Raw genomic sequence first — 15,248 nt, 5'->3', positions numbered from 1 at the left:
CGCTTTTGAACCAATTTCTTCGTTGACATTCCACGAACACAAAGTTTTCGCTATGCGTGTTGCATTAAAACAGATCAACAAGTTTTTACGTCTAAAAAGTCTAGATGCTGACTGCATTAACGTAGCAATAATGACTACATCAGGAGTTGATTGAAACGACCGGTACCACCTAATGAATAGATTTATGATGTAAACCACTAATACATCCGAGATTTCTGTTTATTATTGTGAACTTTTTTGTTACAAGCGATATATCATTATAGATAGTACAGTTATTGTATATGACATAAGATCGCATATAACAAATAGTGCCAGTTCGTATCAGGGCACATAATTCACCTTGAATGCATAAGCTGTCGAAGTAATTTTGTCTATGATGACTACAGATTTTGAACTAAAATAAATAAACTCAAGTCCACGCGTAAACGAACCGATCAATGTACAAGGATGGCGAGACATTTCCTTTATTGCGAAGCTATTATAGTTGAACTTTCACAAGTCCTTTCTACATTACAAAATCACAAAATTAAGTATTTTGTCTCAATTCTTTAAGCGGCATTCTTCAGGGGGTTGGCTATTCAGATAAGTTTTGAACTTATCAACGTCTCTGCTTCGTCGAATTGGCAAGACCTCCGACATCACACTTAGATCGTTCAACAACAACCGTGATGAAACGTCCGTCTTTCTTCTTGCTGTTATTCAGCCGAACTACTGCATCCAGTTGAATTCATCGCAACGATCCTGAACGATGAGACGGTAAAGATGATTTTGCCATCCATTTTCTCCATTAACGTGGACAGTATGTTTGTTGGATATGTTTGCGCGTGCAACGTCTATGACAGCAATCGCCAACGATTCCTCTTCGCAGTCGTCGCTTGTATACTCTTTCGTTATTCAATTCCGTTGCAGCCCTGTAATAATACAAGCATTTAGCCAAAACAGTCATATCTTTTCTATCTTATTACGATGTTTTCAATATCTTTATATTTCGATGTTTCATGATAGACTATGATTTTATGCCGGCGGAATGTAAGAAGATTCTCCGAAAATTTTACGATAAAGACATATAACTTTCCTAGGTGCCCATCGCAAAGATTATTTATTAAATCCTACACAGATTTATCGCATTTTTTTCATAATGTTTTGTTGATCGCTCGAGTCCACTTATCTCCAGGTTACGAAAGACACACCCGAAAGACTGACGTCATCCTAACCAACAAGTTTTAGCCGGAATTTTGCACGCAAGCCTTAACTTGCTATCTACCAGTATACTTCATTGCTAGCTGAAAGACTTACTTCAAAATTGGGCGTAAGACGCCGCCTTCGCTGGAAGATTCGACTCTTTCCGTGAATGTCTTGCTGGAAAAGAAAGCTGAAAAAACTTTATCCCATTCTGCGTTAAGGGAGGATCTTCGGTGACGTAGTGCTATAGAAAACAGAACATATGCGTAAATATCATCTTATCACTTAAAAATTGAAACGACATTTTGACCGCGCGTGTGACGTCACGTTTGCATGGCAAAAGACGTAAGTTATTTAGAGCAAGATGAAGCGAAACTTGCAGTAGGACGCTTTTGCTGACCATATTGCACGTTTGTCTTGCCACCACTTCAGAAAAGCATTCTAATGTGTAAATGACCTCTCGTTTCATTACCACAAGTAAAATTTATCGCGAATTAAAACTTTGTTGAATACTGTGCAAACGTATCATTCCAACTAAGCGAAACTGATTTTAAAATCTAGATTTTCTGAGTTAATTGTATTGAGTTACAAAGCTTTTTAAACTTGTCTATAATCCCACATTTGAATGTTATTCCAAATAGAACTTTTGGAAAAAAGTTTTTCTAACAAACTGTTTTACGAAAAAAATTGTTTACTTACAAAACCTTCGTCTGCTGCCGTATCTTCTCTTCAATACTTCAATAAGCATTCTCGTGGAGCTTCGATCTTGGCACACATGACGTTGGACTTCGATTAATTTATATCCGCATTCCTGAAATTCTTGGGCTTGGCAGGTCGCGTACAAAAGGAATAGAAGGATTGCAAGCTTCATTTTTGTTGAGAATGAGTTTCAATTTCGCCTTGCTTTCAGACAGTTGCTGTTGCAAAGGTCGCAGATGCTATGCCTCAAATTCTATAGCAAAATAAATAACAAGACCTTGCGTCAGTACTGATTATTCTTAGCACAAAAATAGAATGAGAAAGCAGACGAAATCTTCAGGCATATATAAACCGGAAACTTTTTTTTCTTTTTAAAGCATTATCGTTTCTTATCAAACAGATCTAAAGCAGGTAATTATGTAAGCATTAGTCTTGGCGCGTGTTACACCACGGAAAGAAAGCTTTCTTTTAGATTTTTCTGGTTTATCTACCGATTGATAAACGTTCTTAATGAGCGTAATTCTATACGTAATTACGTCCTGTTTTATCGCGATAATATCAATGGATCCTTGAAATCACGATTTCTCTGTTCCTATGCGCCTCAACAAGTAACAGAAGGTTTCGAAGTTAAGTTTAAAAAACAACTGTTATATACACCTCACGTGTTATTAACATTCCGTCCTTAATCTCTTATTGACCGCAAAGGTATGAAGGTATGATTCGATCTTTCCGAGATTTTGATTTTACAAACTAGAGTAGTAAACTTTTTTCTTGGTATCCTTTGTATAACTGACGTGCCCTGTGGTCCGTCTTATTTTTCTGATAATTTCGATTCAAAACAAAAACATTTACCTGTAGCTGTTTCAGGACATTTCAATTTATGAAATGTAAGATAGCATATCGAGCAGTCTATGCAAACAGTTCAGTTTGTGATGTTTACTTCAGTATTCTCGTCGTAGTCGCGCTGCGGTATATGGTTGTGTTTATGAAAGTGAAATCTATAAACGACCTATTAACGTGCTTTACCCGAACGATCGTGTCATTTCATACGAAAACAGATGTCGAGTTGCCGAGTTTTACAAGCTTCGCTATCCCTTGGACCAGTACATCTGTTCAGTTCATTTGAGGGCAAACCTTGCTCAAAACGTCAAGAGAACTGTTTTGAACTTGGCACCTCGCTATTAAGACGAAATATACGACTTTTAGCGTCTCTTCACATGCACGTATGACGTTAGGTCTGTTAACCTAGATCTTATTCAAGGAATAAAAATGTTGTTTTCACCATCTTGCAACGACTACAGTCGAAATGCGTTTGCTAACGTTTACTTATATTTTGTTTTCGTAACAATACCAACATTGTTTGCTCTCTTTTATTGCGCAACAGAACCCTATACTATGCCTCTTTAATTATTATGATTAAACCGACGACGACGAAAGCACATATGTTGATATGAACGAAACTATTTAGGTCAAAGTCGTTTTTTATCGACTTTGTCATTGTCCGACTAATGGTACATTACAAAACACTACATTAAGTAGTATTTTTAGTGTCTAAGTTTCTAAACACTCACCTCAAGGTCGCTTCCTACAAGTGACATAGCTATGTTGGAAACCTAGCTATATATAGAACCGCGCCAGCAAAATCTTTTTTATTCACTAATACTGTTTTGAATGCCTCTTTACGAAGTCCGGTACGGTTGCCTTTTTCGCGCCACGAGTTGGCTAAAGCGAGCAGACGATTCTGAACTAACCGAACCACTTCATTCGCGTATGCGTGCAGCATTTCATTAAAGATCACTGATGTTTTCGTGTTACAGATTTATTAAAATATTTTGTATGAATGGCGACTGGCGAAGCCCTAACTTCATCGTACTTCATCCGAAACTATACTAATTTACCGGCGCTTAAATAGATGCAAATTTAAAAAGGGGTTTGTTGCACACTGCTTTGATAAAGCTTATCTACGGACTAAACCTGATTAAAATATATCTTTCTTATACGTGTCTTACCTATAATATATATCCACGTACTAACGTTACTGCGTTTTAAACGCAATGCAAATACGCCAGGTATGTGTTTTTCGTAGTTGTGTGCGTAATTGCTGGACGAAAACGTCAGAGATTTCGTGTACGTTTAAAATCAAATACCTGTTCAAATGCGCAGTGGAGGTTCAAATTACACCGGCTCTCCTTTGTACAGTTCAGCGTGTTGATAAGTTACTATCGGTATGACGCATGGGGCTCTCACCTCTACAGACAATCACTTGGTTAATTATCTGCCCCCAAATTCCAACACTTTGTGAAGTGTGACCTATGGGTCTCGCGTGCTTTGGTGTTACCAAAACAAATAATTTTTATTTAACGAAGCACATCTTATTGTGCTAATTTCAAGCGTAAATTTCGTATCAAATTTTAACCTTTTGTAAATGTAGTCTAAACCAAACATCCAACTGCAGAGTTTTAAACGGTCGGCTATTCAGCATTAGCGTTATTCAATAAAAATTTGAACGATTAATTAAATTTTTTCCTATATTATTACAGTTCACTGATATACAGACGTTTTGTTTGGCCTGTAATCTAATTACCCAAATTGTTTTTTCTTGCTTTTCTCTCGGCAAGGCTATTTTCAAGGAGCAAACGTTGTCTTAGGGAATGTGTTTACTGAAATTTATGCTTAACCTTTGACCATTGTGATCATTGCTAGGTGTTGGATTTGTTGTAGCTATTACAAACGTTCTTCGAGATACGCCTGGCTCAAAATTTTTTGTCGGCGATAGACAAAGACTTGGAGATTAAACTAAAAATAATAACCGCAGGCTTAACTTAATTGCTAGCCTTTGTGTTTTCCTATTATTAACTAACTATCTCCATAGATGGCAACCACCATAACATCGCTGTCATTTTCTCTTCTGTAATCTTTAATCCGTGTTATTTTTGGAGCAGATAGAGGGTTGGCACACGTGGAAGCCAATAGGGCCTTCCCGATGTCTTCACATTTAGCTGCATGCAGAGTTTAGTTTTATCACTTTTCGAGTTACTCCTGTTCTGATTCGTTTTAAACACAAATATCAAACTGTTCAACGACGTTAACTCATAGAAATTGTAGTAAAAAATGCGACGTATTTACTGTGATCTATGTACCGGAAAAATTTATTTTTCACTGTTGTCCATTGTTTATAATTGGCATTACGAAAAGTAGTTTATCGAAAAGTTTCTTGAAATTTTTTATGCTTTCGTTTTATTCAATTAATCTTTATCAACACGCTGCGATACATGTTTTACTCAAGTAGTTTTGACCATCATTCCTAACATACCTATATGCTTATGAAAATCTGTATACTTACGGAGACAGATATTGTCTAAAATTTTCGTGGAATTGTGTACGTATCAACATGAAAGATATAACAACTAAAATCCTCAAATTCCTTCATTCTGCTGCATTTTACAAAAACGTTTTGCTTCCATTTTTTGCTGTATTTTATAACAAGTTTTTCTAATTAAGGGAATGAGTTAAAACGGTCCTTTTATTCTCAAAACAAAAGGCATATGTAGAAATTGTTTTAAAAATATGCATTGATGACGTGATTAACGGTGATGTAAGCGCTGATGAGTGTTGAATGCGGTAATCGAGCTCTGACGTTACAAACATGAAGTAGAAGCCCTTCCCACCTGTACATACTTCCATAAATAGAAAAAACAATGTTTTATCTGTGCGATTTATTCATTTGTGGTGTTGTAAATGTTCTATCACGGTTTCTAAACAAAACGATGAGTTTTCTACGTCATCAGCATATCATGAGGTCGTTACTCATTGATGTCATCTTGCGGATTATCTTGTTACGTTCTAATTGCATAAGTTGTATTTATACCTTCATTATTCGTCTTGTTTGAGAAATGCCGTCTCTGGAACGAATAAAAAATGCCACGCGTTATTATGTAAGTCAGCTAAAGTTCAATATTGATTCTGAGAAAATTTCCTTTTCGGGGAACTTCCGTTGATAACATCTCTCGTGTTTTCATGAAAAAAAATAATTTACATTTGTCAAACACTGGTCTGTGATGACACACTAAAATACACTCCCATGGATTATCATTGACCGCAGACGATAGACAGATCATGAAGTTCTTCGTCACTTCCTATGCAAGATAAGGCAACCTTGTGTTCTCCGGACCTATAACCGACTTTTATCGTGTTGGATTAAATGTCTGGCAGCGACAGAGATGTGCTCACGGAGGTCATCGCCCTCCGGAACTGTTTCTAGCTTAACCTTTTTGCATATAGACTTATTTGACTACGGTTTCATGTATGCAACAAAAGTTTGTTGTGTTTACAGAATTAGTTGTTTGCTTGTTTTTTGCTGTTTAAGGGGGAAGTTACAAGTTTTCTACGCGATGAGATTTCTGATCAGTCATATGGTGACTCAGTTTTTCAGGTCTGATCTAACTACTTAGAAAAAAATATCGAGATAAACAAATACATTTTCTTATTTAACAAAATGTTTTTAAACTCGCGAGTTGCAACTTCCCTATCAACTTTTTTGATTGTGTAGAAATTAACACGATATTGATGCGGTCACAGTGACGTAAAGCATTGTTTGTTCGAGTTTAACCGACAAGAGCGCCTTCAGATGCAGACAAGTCATAACAAATAACTTAGCCGACGAACACGGGCGCCATACTTTGTTGTTACTTGCATGCATGTAAAAAATAGCAACTTATACAATATCTAGATGGAAAGAATGTTTGCGGCTAGCCGTTTGCCAGAAGTTGTATCACACAAAGCATCATTTTACCACTATCTTTATGCTGTAAAGCAGCGCTTTTAAGTAAGATGGATAAATGTATTGTTTAACGAAGCCTTTTTCTGTGTTGTTTTGGATTTTTGTAACTAAACTAATATATTTTTGTTTCATTGACATTTTGCACAAAACTGGCAATGCGCATCTGATCTTCAGGAACCGATCGTAAGTTTATTTTATTAAACAAACTTTTTTTATACACGGTAATTTAATTAAACATTGGATTAGATTGCTGTTTGTGTGTTTCACCATTGTTTCACCATTGAAACTTAATTGATTAATGCAATAGCTGGATATACAATGATCAATTTTGCGACAGTTGTCTTGGACTATCAGTTCTATATCCACCTTACTTGTTTACTTCATCGCATCCTGAAAAACCCGAATGAGTACAGCGTGCCGTAAAACCGCAAATTTTATTGGTTTGACTCATTTTCAGTCGCGTGCTAAGAAGTAATAATAGATAGTTAAAAGAATCAAACCCTATCTGAGTTCATTGTGAGCTGCAAAGACCTAAGGGCAAGCCCAGTAACCTGTTGCTGGCAAAAGCGTCTATTTTTAACATAATCCTTTTTAGAAGCGTTCCTGACTCTCTTGCCACAGCTCCGCCAACACAATGCGTATAGCAAATGGCATTCGTTATCTTGTATTGGAGGACGATTGATGATCTATGGCTATGTTAATGTCTTGTTAATTGCGTGGGTTAAGCGTGGAAACAAGTACATCATTGATTAAGGAGCCTAAGATGTATCGATTGCAACTTTTGCTATATTTGAAAACTTTGATATTAATCATTGGTAGACTATATTGTTAAATAACTCAATTTTTAGCGGAAAATTGTTTTAAATGAATTTACAACGCTTTGGTTTATCAGCACGTTATGGTCGTTCAACATAGTTTGAACCATTATGGTAGGCCTAATGTACTAACAGCTATATAATATATCTCTCGAGTATTTTGCGAGATTCCAAAACAAAATTTTGTGATTGTATTGTTCGCCCGAACAGATTTAATCTCAGACAACAGTGGTAAGTAGTGGTCATCACTCGAAGTTAAAATGACGACCTTTGTCGTTCTATTGTAATCTAAGTAGAACGAAATACCTGAGCTGATTGTCGAGTTTCTCATCAATTTATTTATTAGAAAGCTCCTTTTCTTTGAAGTCGACAGCGAGGAGTAATTGCATTTCTAATTAACGTCTGATCTTCAGTTACAGGTTGTGTTTTTGAAACCTTTGCGTTTAACAAAGCTTTTCCGAAATAGGCGTTATAGCAATGGTATTACATTCCGAACAAATTCCTTATACAATATCCTCAAAATACTTAAAAAATAAACGCTAACCATCTATGGCACCACATTATCTTCCGATATATTGAAAGATTGCAATTAAAAGATAATTTTTAAGGATTGACGATTAAAGTAAAATTGACGATGAATGTAGTTTTGATAGCGTCCAAACATGTGCGTTGTAACATGCATTTCAACATTCAATTTTCTATTCCATATTCTTCGTCAAGTTCACACGCTCAGTTGTGTTTTGGTAAAATTATCAAAAAAGCAAGGCCTTTGTACTGCTAAAGGCGTTCCTAGTCACGCCAAGCTCATTATGGGAGCAATCGGCATTTTAACACGTTAGCAAATACCGCTAAGCACGTTGTACCAGTTGTATTTGACACAGTACAATTGATATGTAGGCGTCTTCCTGTTAGAAATTTTCTTTATACACCTTTAAAACCAATAAGAATGGGTTGGGTTTTTGCTTCGTCAGTGTTTGCCGCAAATGTTTTCATCGGTGATTAACCATAATGTTTTTCAGAAAATTCATGGATTAAATGCGTTTGATCATGAAGAAAGTCTTTTTAACATGAACGATGTCAATTGACCTACAGTTTTCAATTAACATGTATTTTTAATATTACTCGGGCTTTCTTTATTTTTTGTTTCAAAAATTGTGATGATTTACTATAACCAATAGCAGCAACATTTTTTCGGTTGGCGAAGTATCATACAAGGCGTCCGTTGTACTTAGTGATACTGGTTTACATGCAGAACAACAACATATCTTTGTAGCTGGTATTTGCATGTATATACAGTACTGTACGCTGTAATTTTTCAATTTTACCCCACCTACTTTGTATGCCGGTAAACAAAATGTTTTACGTGGTTGGGCAGCAGCGTCGTTGTGTTTTAGAAGCTCAATGTGATCCGAAAAACGGAAATGGACGCAAAGTAGTTTATGGAAAGCATAGATTGTATAACATGTCTATCAAATCGATTCTGTTGTTGATGCTAATAATATATGAGGCAAGCAGCATTACATAAAATCTTCATGAAGCCCATTTCTGTAACAATTTACTTTCGCAATTTTAAGACGGGGTGTTTATTACCAAACATTTTGCTTTCTAAATAACGTAGTTGCCGCCACACAGCCGGCTCAGCTAACTTTCAAAAAGCGTTTGCTGTCAATGCGTGCAGCAGAACTTGTTTGCACCACTTAAACTGAGACAAATTTTGGGCGTGTGCATAGCAGAGGAGCCCACGTGTCACGCTATCTGCATTGTTGGTTGGTTGTTTTGCAGTACCAGTAAAATAGAGAAGCAGGCGCTCCTTCCACCATGACTTCGCTATACCGTACGATAAGCCGGTTAAAAATTTATACAAAGCTCCCTGCATGGTTTTGCACTTAGACACGTGCATTCAGCTTTTATATGCACACAAATAGCATTAACTTCTAGAAATATGCTTATTTAAACAATTTATTAGGTGTTTGCATGCTTGTTTTTAATTTAATTCATGCTTCGAAGTTGATTTTCCTTTCAAAAGGTTCCAGAAATTTTCATATATTAGGCTGAAAGCGTGTAGATTTAAAAAAGCATTTCGTAAATTGGTGATCTCACATGCTGCCGTCCGATTTTGACTAAAACCGGTTCATCTCTTGTTATTTAATCGGGTCATCAACGGTTTTTCAGATACGGAAGAGATAGCCCACAGCGGGAGAATGGCAATTTAAAGAACAATGTTTCCAATGTTGCAAACTTTTAAACAACTTATTTTCGACAGATTGTAGGTTTCGCCGCACATATCTTAATATCACGTTTAGTTTTTATTTCGTTGTCGATTTAAGTCAAACATCTTGGCCTGTTTTTGTAATTCAATCAGCATGATTTCTTAGAAGACGTGTTAACTTGGTCGAAAAATATAAATTCTGTGTCATTATATTATATATTTGTTGAGCAAATCATGGATATTAAACTGAACTTAAGTCAGACTACGATAACTTTGTTGCAATTGAGATAGTAAATCTTTTGTCACAGATGCTCAAATTTGTTAAATGCAATACATCCCTACTCTGTTGTTGCTTTGGTTCGTTAGTCAAAGTAACAAGATCAGCGTTTCGCAAAATGGCAGGAAAGAAATTCGATAGGCAATAGCAAATAATAATCGATGCAGTAAAGAATTTCTAACAACACGAAACCCAGAAATTGTTTTGCAAACTCTCAAAGCGAAGCAGTAAGCTTGCAAAAACACGTATATGCTTAAAACTGCTCAAAACGTTAAAGTTGTATAGGATAGGCTATACCGTAAAAACCCACTTCAATGTGATATGCTTCATGGAATTAATACGCTCATTTCTCTGTGAGAAGAATAAGCGAATATTGCAATGTTTTCTCCAAAATTCAAGTTGTCCAATCGCTTGACGCAAATATCAAATGGTGTTATTTTATGCTCCGTGGCCCCATCTTATGTACACAAGTTTTTTTTTATTTCCGCGTTCATATAACAGTGAGTGGAATATACTTGGCACGGTTACGATTCAGCTGAAATGTCTACTTTTATTGTTTAGCTTTTTTTCGTTTTGCATATGTGTTTCATTTAACATCTAACATTTTTGCCAATTACGAATTATTAATTATTGCTATGTAGTTGATTAAAATAACTGCTATATATTTACAAATTACTGCTATATAGTTACTTATTTTTCTCCAGTGCACAAAAATGCCAAATTTCAGTAAATGGTTTCAGGGATTGTGGTTAAAACGATTAACCATATACAGTGCTTTATTAAATGGCAAATGTGCGTAATGATATGATTATTGGACTGTGTTTATACATTTAGGAAAGAACCAATCTATTGACCGATTGACTCACCAAGGTTTTCTAATCTTTCTTGTATGTGATGAATACAAATTTAGATATTTATTCTATCTCTATTGATAGAGTAGATGTTTCAAGGCACGTTGCTTTGTCACAGTGGTAACTGCACGCAGTCTTACGTTTTTATTAATATGAAATTCTTAAGCAGCAGTTTAAACATTGCTTAGACCTCCGTAAATAGACGACTTTGTCAGCTGTGTGAGCGGTGGTAAACAATTCAATAACCCATAAATATTTTTATTCTAAACATACTTCGACAAATAGTTATGTTGTTTTAATCTGTTTACTTTCATTATTTATGCTGAACATCTCACACTGAGCTGTATCGTTGCCAAAACACATATCTTTAATTTATTCGTGGATTCGCGTCAACTTGCCTGATACTTTTGGAAGCGAGAGAAATTTACGATCGAATTAAAAAAATTTACACTAAAACTGTTTTTGTTTGCATTACGGCTTAAGTGACGCACATGTTCGCTGCCATAGCTAAATTACGTCAAAATCGTATGTTCAACTTCAGAAGGAATATGTTTTGCGTTAGACGATAACATCATTTACGTCATTATACCTGAAACTTTTTTGGTGTTTCTGAAAAGTTTGTCGTGTATATTTTTGAACGTAACGCTATACTCCCACGTGTTTATTATCTGTAACTTCAAGTTTTCTTGCAATTTATGGAGTTTGTAATACACCTTTTTATCTACAGTGTATTTAGCATTAAACACTGTAGGCCAATACATGAATGAAAACTTCTGCTGAAAACTTTGGATGTGTTTTTTGTCATCAGGTTCAGAGTACTTAGTAGTTTCAATCTATTACAAAAATCGGCATGCACAAATAAATAGTCTTTAAAGCTGTTACAGGTGTTTTTGTGATCGTCCCAATCTTAGTGAAGACGGTGAAAGGTTATTGATTAAGCCTTGAACAAAATTCCTCGAGTACATCAATTGAGCATGTATTTCTGCAACACTTCATTGCCATCGATCTTTTCACAACCCGGTCTTTTGCTCGTCCCAACAAGCGCGTCGTCGGTCCATTTTTTGACCTAAAAACACTTGCAACATTAGATGCAAACAGTTCTGAAAAACTAGTACAAAAAGACTTGCAAGAAATTGTAAAAGTGATTTTACAATTTTTTTGCTCAGAAGTTTTTCGCAATTTTTATTCATCGGTTATTCATTTATTCGCTAAGATTGGTTTGTGATTAGTCAGAGAGTTTTTGCTTTTTCTGTTTACTGATACGCCATTTTGTTGTGCAGCGCATTGGATCGCGAAACTTCACAGCAGCAAGTCAGACTTTGGTGCTGGGTGACACCAACCAGTTCATGTTTTTAGCACGTGTAATTGAGTGCTTCACTGTTTTGTAAGTTCTTTATGTTGGTTTTGTGCACGCGTCGGGAGCTTTTGGAAAGCCACGTCTGTGGCTACTGATTTAACTTTTTTCGATGATGTCATTACATTACGTCATTTGGCGATAGGTCGTCCTTCGGTATTGAGCTACGCTGACGCATAGAAGCTCCTTTCAATAAACCCCCATCACCCGTTTATTAGTAATGATTTGCTTTGATGCTGATGTAACCCGCAATTTCTGTTTAGTTAATGTTAATGAAGTGTATAGTGTTACGAATAAAGGTTCATGGCACGATTTTAGGAAACCACGTTGCATTCAGTGCATAAAGAACGAACTGCAAACAGACATTAAAGTGCAGTTCAGTCGTTTCGTATAAAAACGTAAAAGTGGATATTTTTTAACTCTTTCATTAAACGCTTAACATGATATTTTTTAAAATGAAAGAAGTTTTCACAGTTATTTCAATGTTCCACTCAAATTATTGCAGTGTGCCACTGATGTGTATTTGATATTTAAGATGTCATTTGATAGCTCAAAGCAAAAACCAACAAAAATCTGACGCACTTCAACAAATATCCACTTGTTACTAGTAAACATTTACAATCTTTTTGAATAAATTCTTTTGTTTACCAGGCGATATGCAGCTATAGACACTTAACCAGACAACATTGCAATGTAGGCCTATACCTAACGTCTTGTGCAATGTAAAAATTTAGTAGAGATAAATATCTTTTAAGATGTTTTCGGCACCGAAATGGTCTCTTAATTTGTAATTTTGTTAAAATTAGTTTTTAAAAGTCGCAGTCTCTTAAAATTTCTTAACGATCGCCAAAATCAAAACTTAAAAAATACTTCAGGGATTTTAAATTTCTCATGAAGAAAGTAACTAATCAACACAGCAGTTAATTTACAGAACTTACTTGTTGTGCGTGCGTCGAAGGCGTCCTTCTGTCATCGCTGTAATGACATGATTACGCAACCAGCGTTCAAGAAATACGTCATCAGATGTATTATGTTGCATACGATCTTTAACAAAATAGAAAGGCAAGTTGACAAGGAACACAAGAACGATAGGTCGTTTAAAAAAGTGTTGTGTATTGGCTCAATTTTCACAAAATTCCTTCGACCAATTATGCTTCCTGTTATACACTTCAAAAGCCACTAATTACCGAGTTGTTGGCGAATTTTCATAATCTTCACCTTTTACGTTGTTTTTACGTTCAGTTTTTGTCTTTGTAGGCAGCTAACCTGCGATTGTTAGCACCGTGTTTTGATCTTGTTTTTCTGCCCTATTTTTCAAGAATTCAAGAAACCTGTACCAGCATGGTAAACAGGTCAGCCGCAATTTAAAGTCACGCAATCTTATTTGTTTTCCGCTTTCCATCGGTAAGTAAGTAGAAGAAAAAGATTCTTTCGTTTTTAGTCTTTCCTAACAAATATATATTTTTGCAAGCAACAGTTATTACAATAACGCTATTTGTATTAGCATAATATCTTCATAACTTCAACTTTGATTGCCATATTGAAAATTTTAATTTGTGAAGGCAGAGTTAGTTAATGTATGCAAACCTAAATATGTTGCTAGTATTGCCTAAACAATTAGTGTTATTTCATCCATCACACGCCTAGACCTACTTGTATCATTTTTTATTAATAAAAACGCGAGAATTTTGTTGAGTTTTATACTTTTTAATACCAAAAATCATTTCCTGCTTACCTTTTTTGGTTTGAGTGCAGTTAAATCGACAAATGGGGTTGGCCATGTATGCGTTGCTATGGCAGTACTGCACCGTTGACTGCATGCACATCTTATGGTTCGACATTCCAAGTCGGCACATAAACCTCAACGCATCCACCAACCTGCTCCCACAAGACCGGATGGGCTGAATTCCGGGTAGGCTTGCATTCCTTGTTCTTACTCTTCCTTCAGAAACTTGATACGTTGTGCACAATATAACGATAATTAACTTACACACGCTGCACTTTAGGTTCTTTGTCATTGCTTTATGTGTTTTTTTCTGATCTCTTTGCGAAAGAATTTGCTGAGCTTTGAGGGTAGATGTTGCCGCCATTTCGCTCGTGCTTAGAAAGTTTTTGTCGTATATCTCTACACTGCTTCGGCGCAGCTTATATAGGGGTATAAAGCTTACGAGTTGTTTACGAGAAATCAGTGAAAATAATAAAAAAAGCGGCATCGACCTAGGCAGACTCCTGTTCTCGTGTGGACTCGATACATCACGATATGTTGTGATAGCAATAATCCAGTAATTTTTTGATATGATATCGGTTAATGGTGCAGTGTCAGTAAAGTCCATGATTCATTGAACAAAGGAAGTGTGTTCCTGACATGCTCGAATGGAGTAAATAACTTTACGTAAAATTCCGATTCTTACACTTATTTGGAAATATGCTGACAACGAAAAATATTTTGGTGTTTTCAACTTGCATGACTGTAAATTTTCTTAATCATTGAGCTCAGTAGTGGAAAAGCGCAAATATTTCCCAACAATGCCGCATTGCACTTTCGCCAACATGTTTCGGTGCAAAGAGTTCACCAAGTCCAAATTTAAACTTCAAACAGGATCGAATTTCTACATACCAAGTGACTAATGTCAGGATGAAAAGCCTTATAAAGGTCATTTTCTTTTTGCTAGTAAAAAGCTTAGGTTTTTTAATCTTCTTGCTGTTTTATTGCTTTCCGTTGCGCGGGTATCAAGTTATTTTGTTTCTATTTTTACATAATAGGTTTAGTCATGCCATTGAAATTCCGTAAGGATGCACGCAACATAAAGTAAAACGACTGCCACTATGGTAAACAACTTCATTTGAATTTGCATTTTAGGGAAAAATTTCAAGCCGACTTTTTTTATCGGGCGTTAAGCGGCTTATGTTTGGAAAGGTTAAATCATCAAAATGGAAATTTTTTACGATTATCTTATATTTTAACGCCAACGGTTGTTTATGTAGATGTGTGGGAGACGTAAGGGAGAAAGTAGGTACCTTAAAAAGTTGCATATTGCCAAATAAAATTTTCTATCTGGCAATTTACAATACACCCTAAAT

At 35.8% G+C, this 15,248-nt stretch overlaps 2 protein-coding genes across 2 annotated transcripts; both read right to left on the bottom strand.

Annotated features, from left to right (window-relative positions):
* Window positions 1–205: 205 nt before the first annotated feature.
* On the bottom strand, window positions 206–3,772 carry LOC143469065 (uncharacterized). Its single transcript, XM_076966625.1, has 4 exons — window positions 3,453–3,772; window positions 1,882–2,134; window positions 1,297–1,426; window positions 206–911 (listed from the first exon to the last, which is right to left on the bottom strand). Exons 2-4 carry the CDS (start codon window positions 2,051–2,053, stop codon window positions 788–790), a joined length of 426 nt encoding a protein of 141 aa, XP_076822740.1. The 5' UTR covers window positions 2,054–2,134; window positions 3,453–3,772; the 3' UTR covers window positions 206–787.
* A 7,751-nt stretch (window positions 3,773–11,523) lies between these two features.
* Window positions 11,524–14,393, bottom strand: LOC143469640 (uncharacterized). Its single transcript, XM_076967401.1, has 3 exons — window positions 13,903–14,393; window positions 13,106–13,211; window positions 11,524–11,879 (listed from the first exon to the last, which is right to left on the bottom strand). The coding sequence occupies exons 1-3, from the start codon at window positions 14,378–14,380 to the stop codon at window positions 11,741–11,743; spliced, it is 723 nt and encodes a 240-aa protein (XP_076823516.1). The 5' UTR covers window positions 14,381–14,393; the 3' UTR covers window positions 11,524–11,740.
* Between the last annotated feature and the right edge of the window lie 855 nt (window positions 14,394–15,248).

This window comes from Clavelina lepadiformis, chromosome 1 (genome assembly GCF_947623445.1).
Source record: "Clavelina lepadiformis chromosome 1, kaClaLepa1.1, whole genome shotgun sequence".
In the NCBI taxonomy this organism is placed as follows: domain Eukaryota; kingdom Metazoa; phylum Chordata; class Ascidiacea; order Aplousobranchia; family Clavelinidae; genus Clavelina; species Clavelina lepadiformis.
The sequence above is the reverse complement of the archived record's forward strand: the minus strand, read 5'-3'. Positions and strand labels throughout refer to the sequence as shown.

Excerpts from the sequence above, each read along its gene's own strand:
- LOC143469065 (XM_076966625.1), bottom strand. The coding sequence starts at position 2,053 with ATGAAGCTTGCAATCCTTCTATTCCTTTTGTACGCGACCTGCCAAGCC. Across the intron at positions 1,427-1,881 it reads CGGCAGCAGACGAAGGTTTT|CACTACGTCACCGAAGATCC; the intron begins GTAAGTAAACAA and ends TGTTTTCTATAG. Across the intron at positions 912-1,296 it reads GTCTTACGCCCAATTTTGAA|GGCTGCAACGGAATTGAATA; the intron begins GTAAGTCTTTCA and ends GTATTATTACAG.
- LOC143469640 (XM_076967401.1), bottom strand. The coding sequence starts at position 14,380 with ATGCCGCTTTTTTTATTATTTTCACTGATTTCTCGTAAACAACTCGTA. Across the intron at positions 13,212-13,902 it reads CTGCACTCAAACCAAAAAAG|ATCGTATGCAACATAATACA; the intron begins GTAAGCAGGAAA and ends ATTTTGTTAAAG. Across the intron at positions 11,880-13,105 it reads CTTCGACGCACGCACAACAA|GTCAAAAAATGGACCGACGA; the intron begins GTAAGTTCTGTA and ends AAGTGTTTTTAG.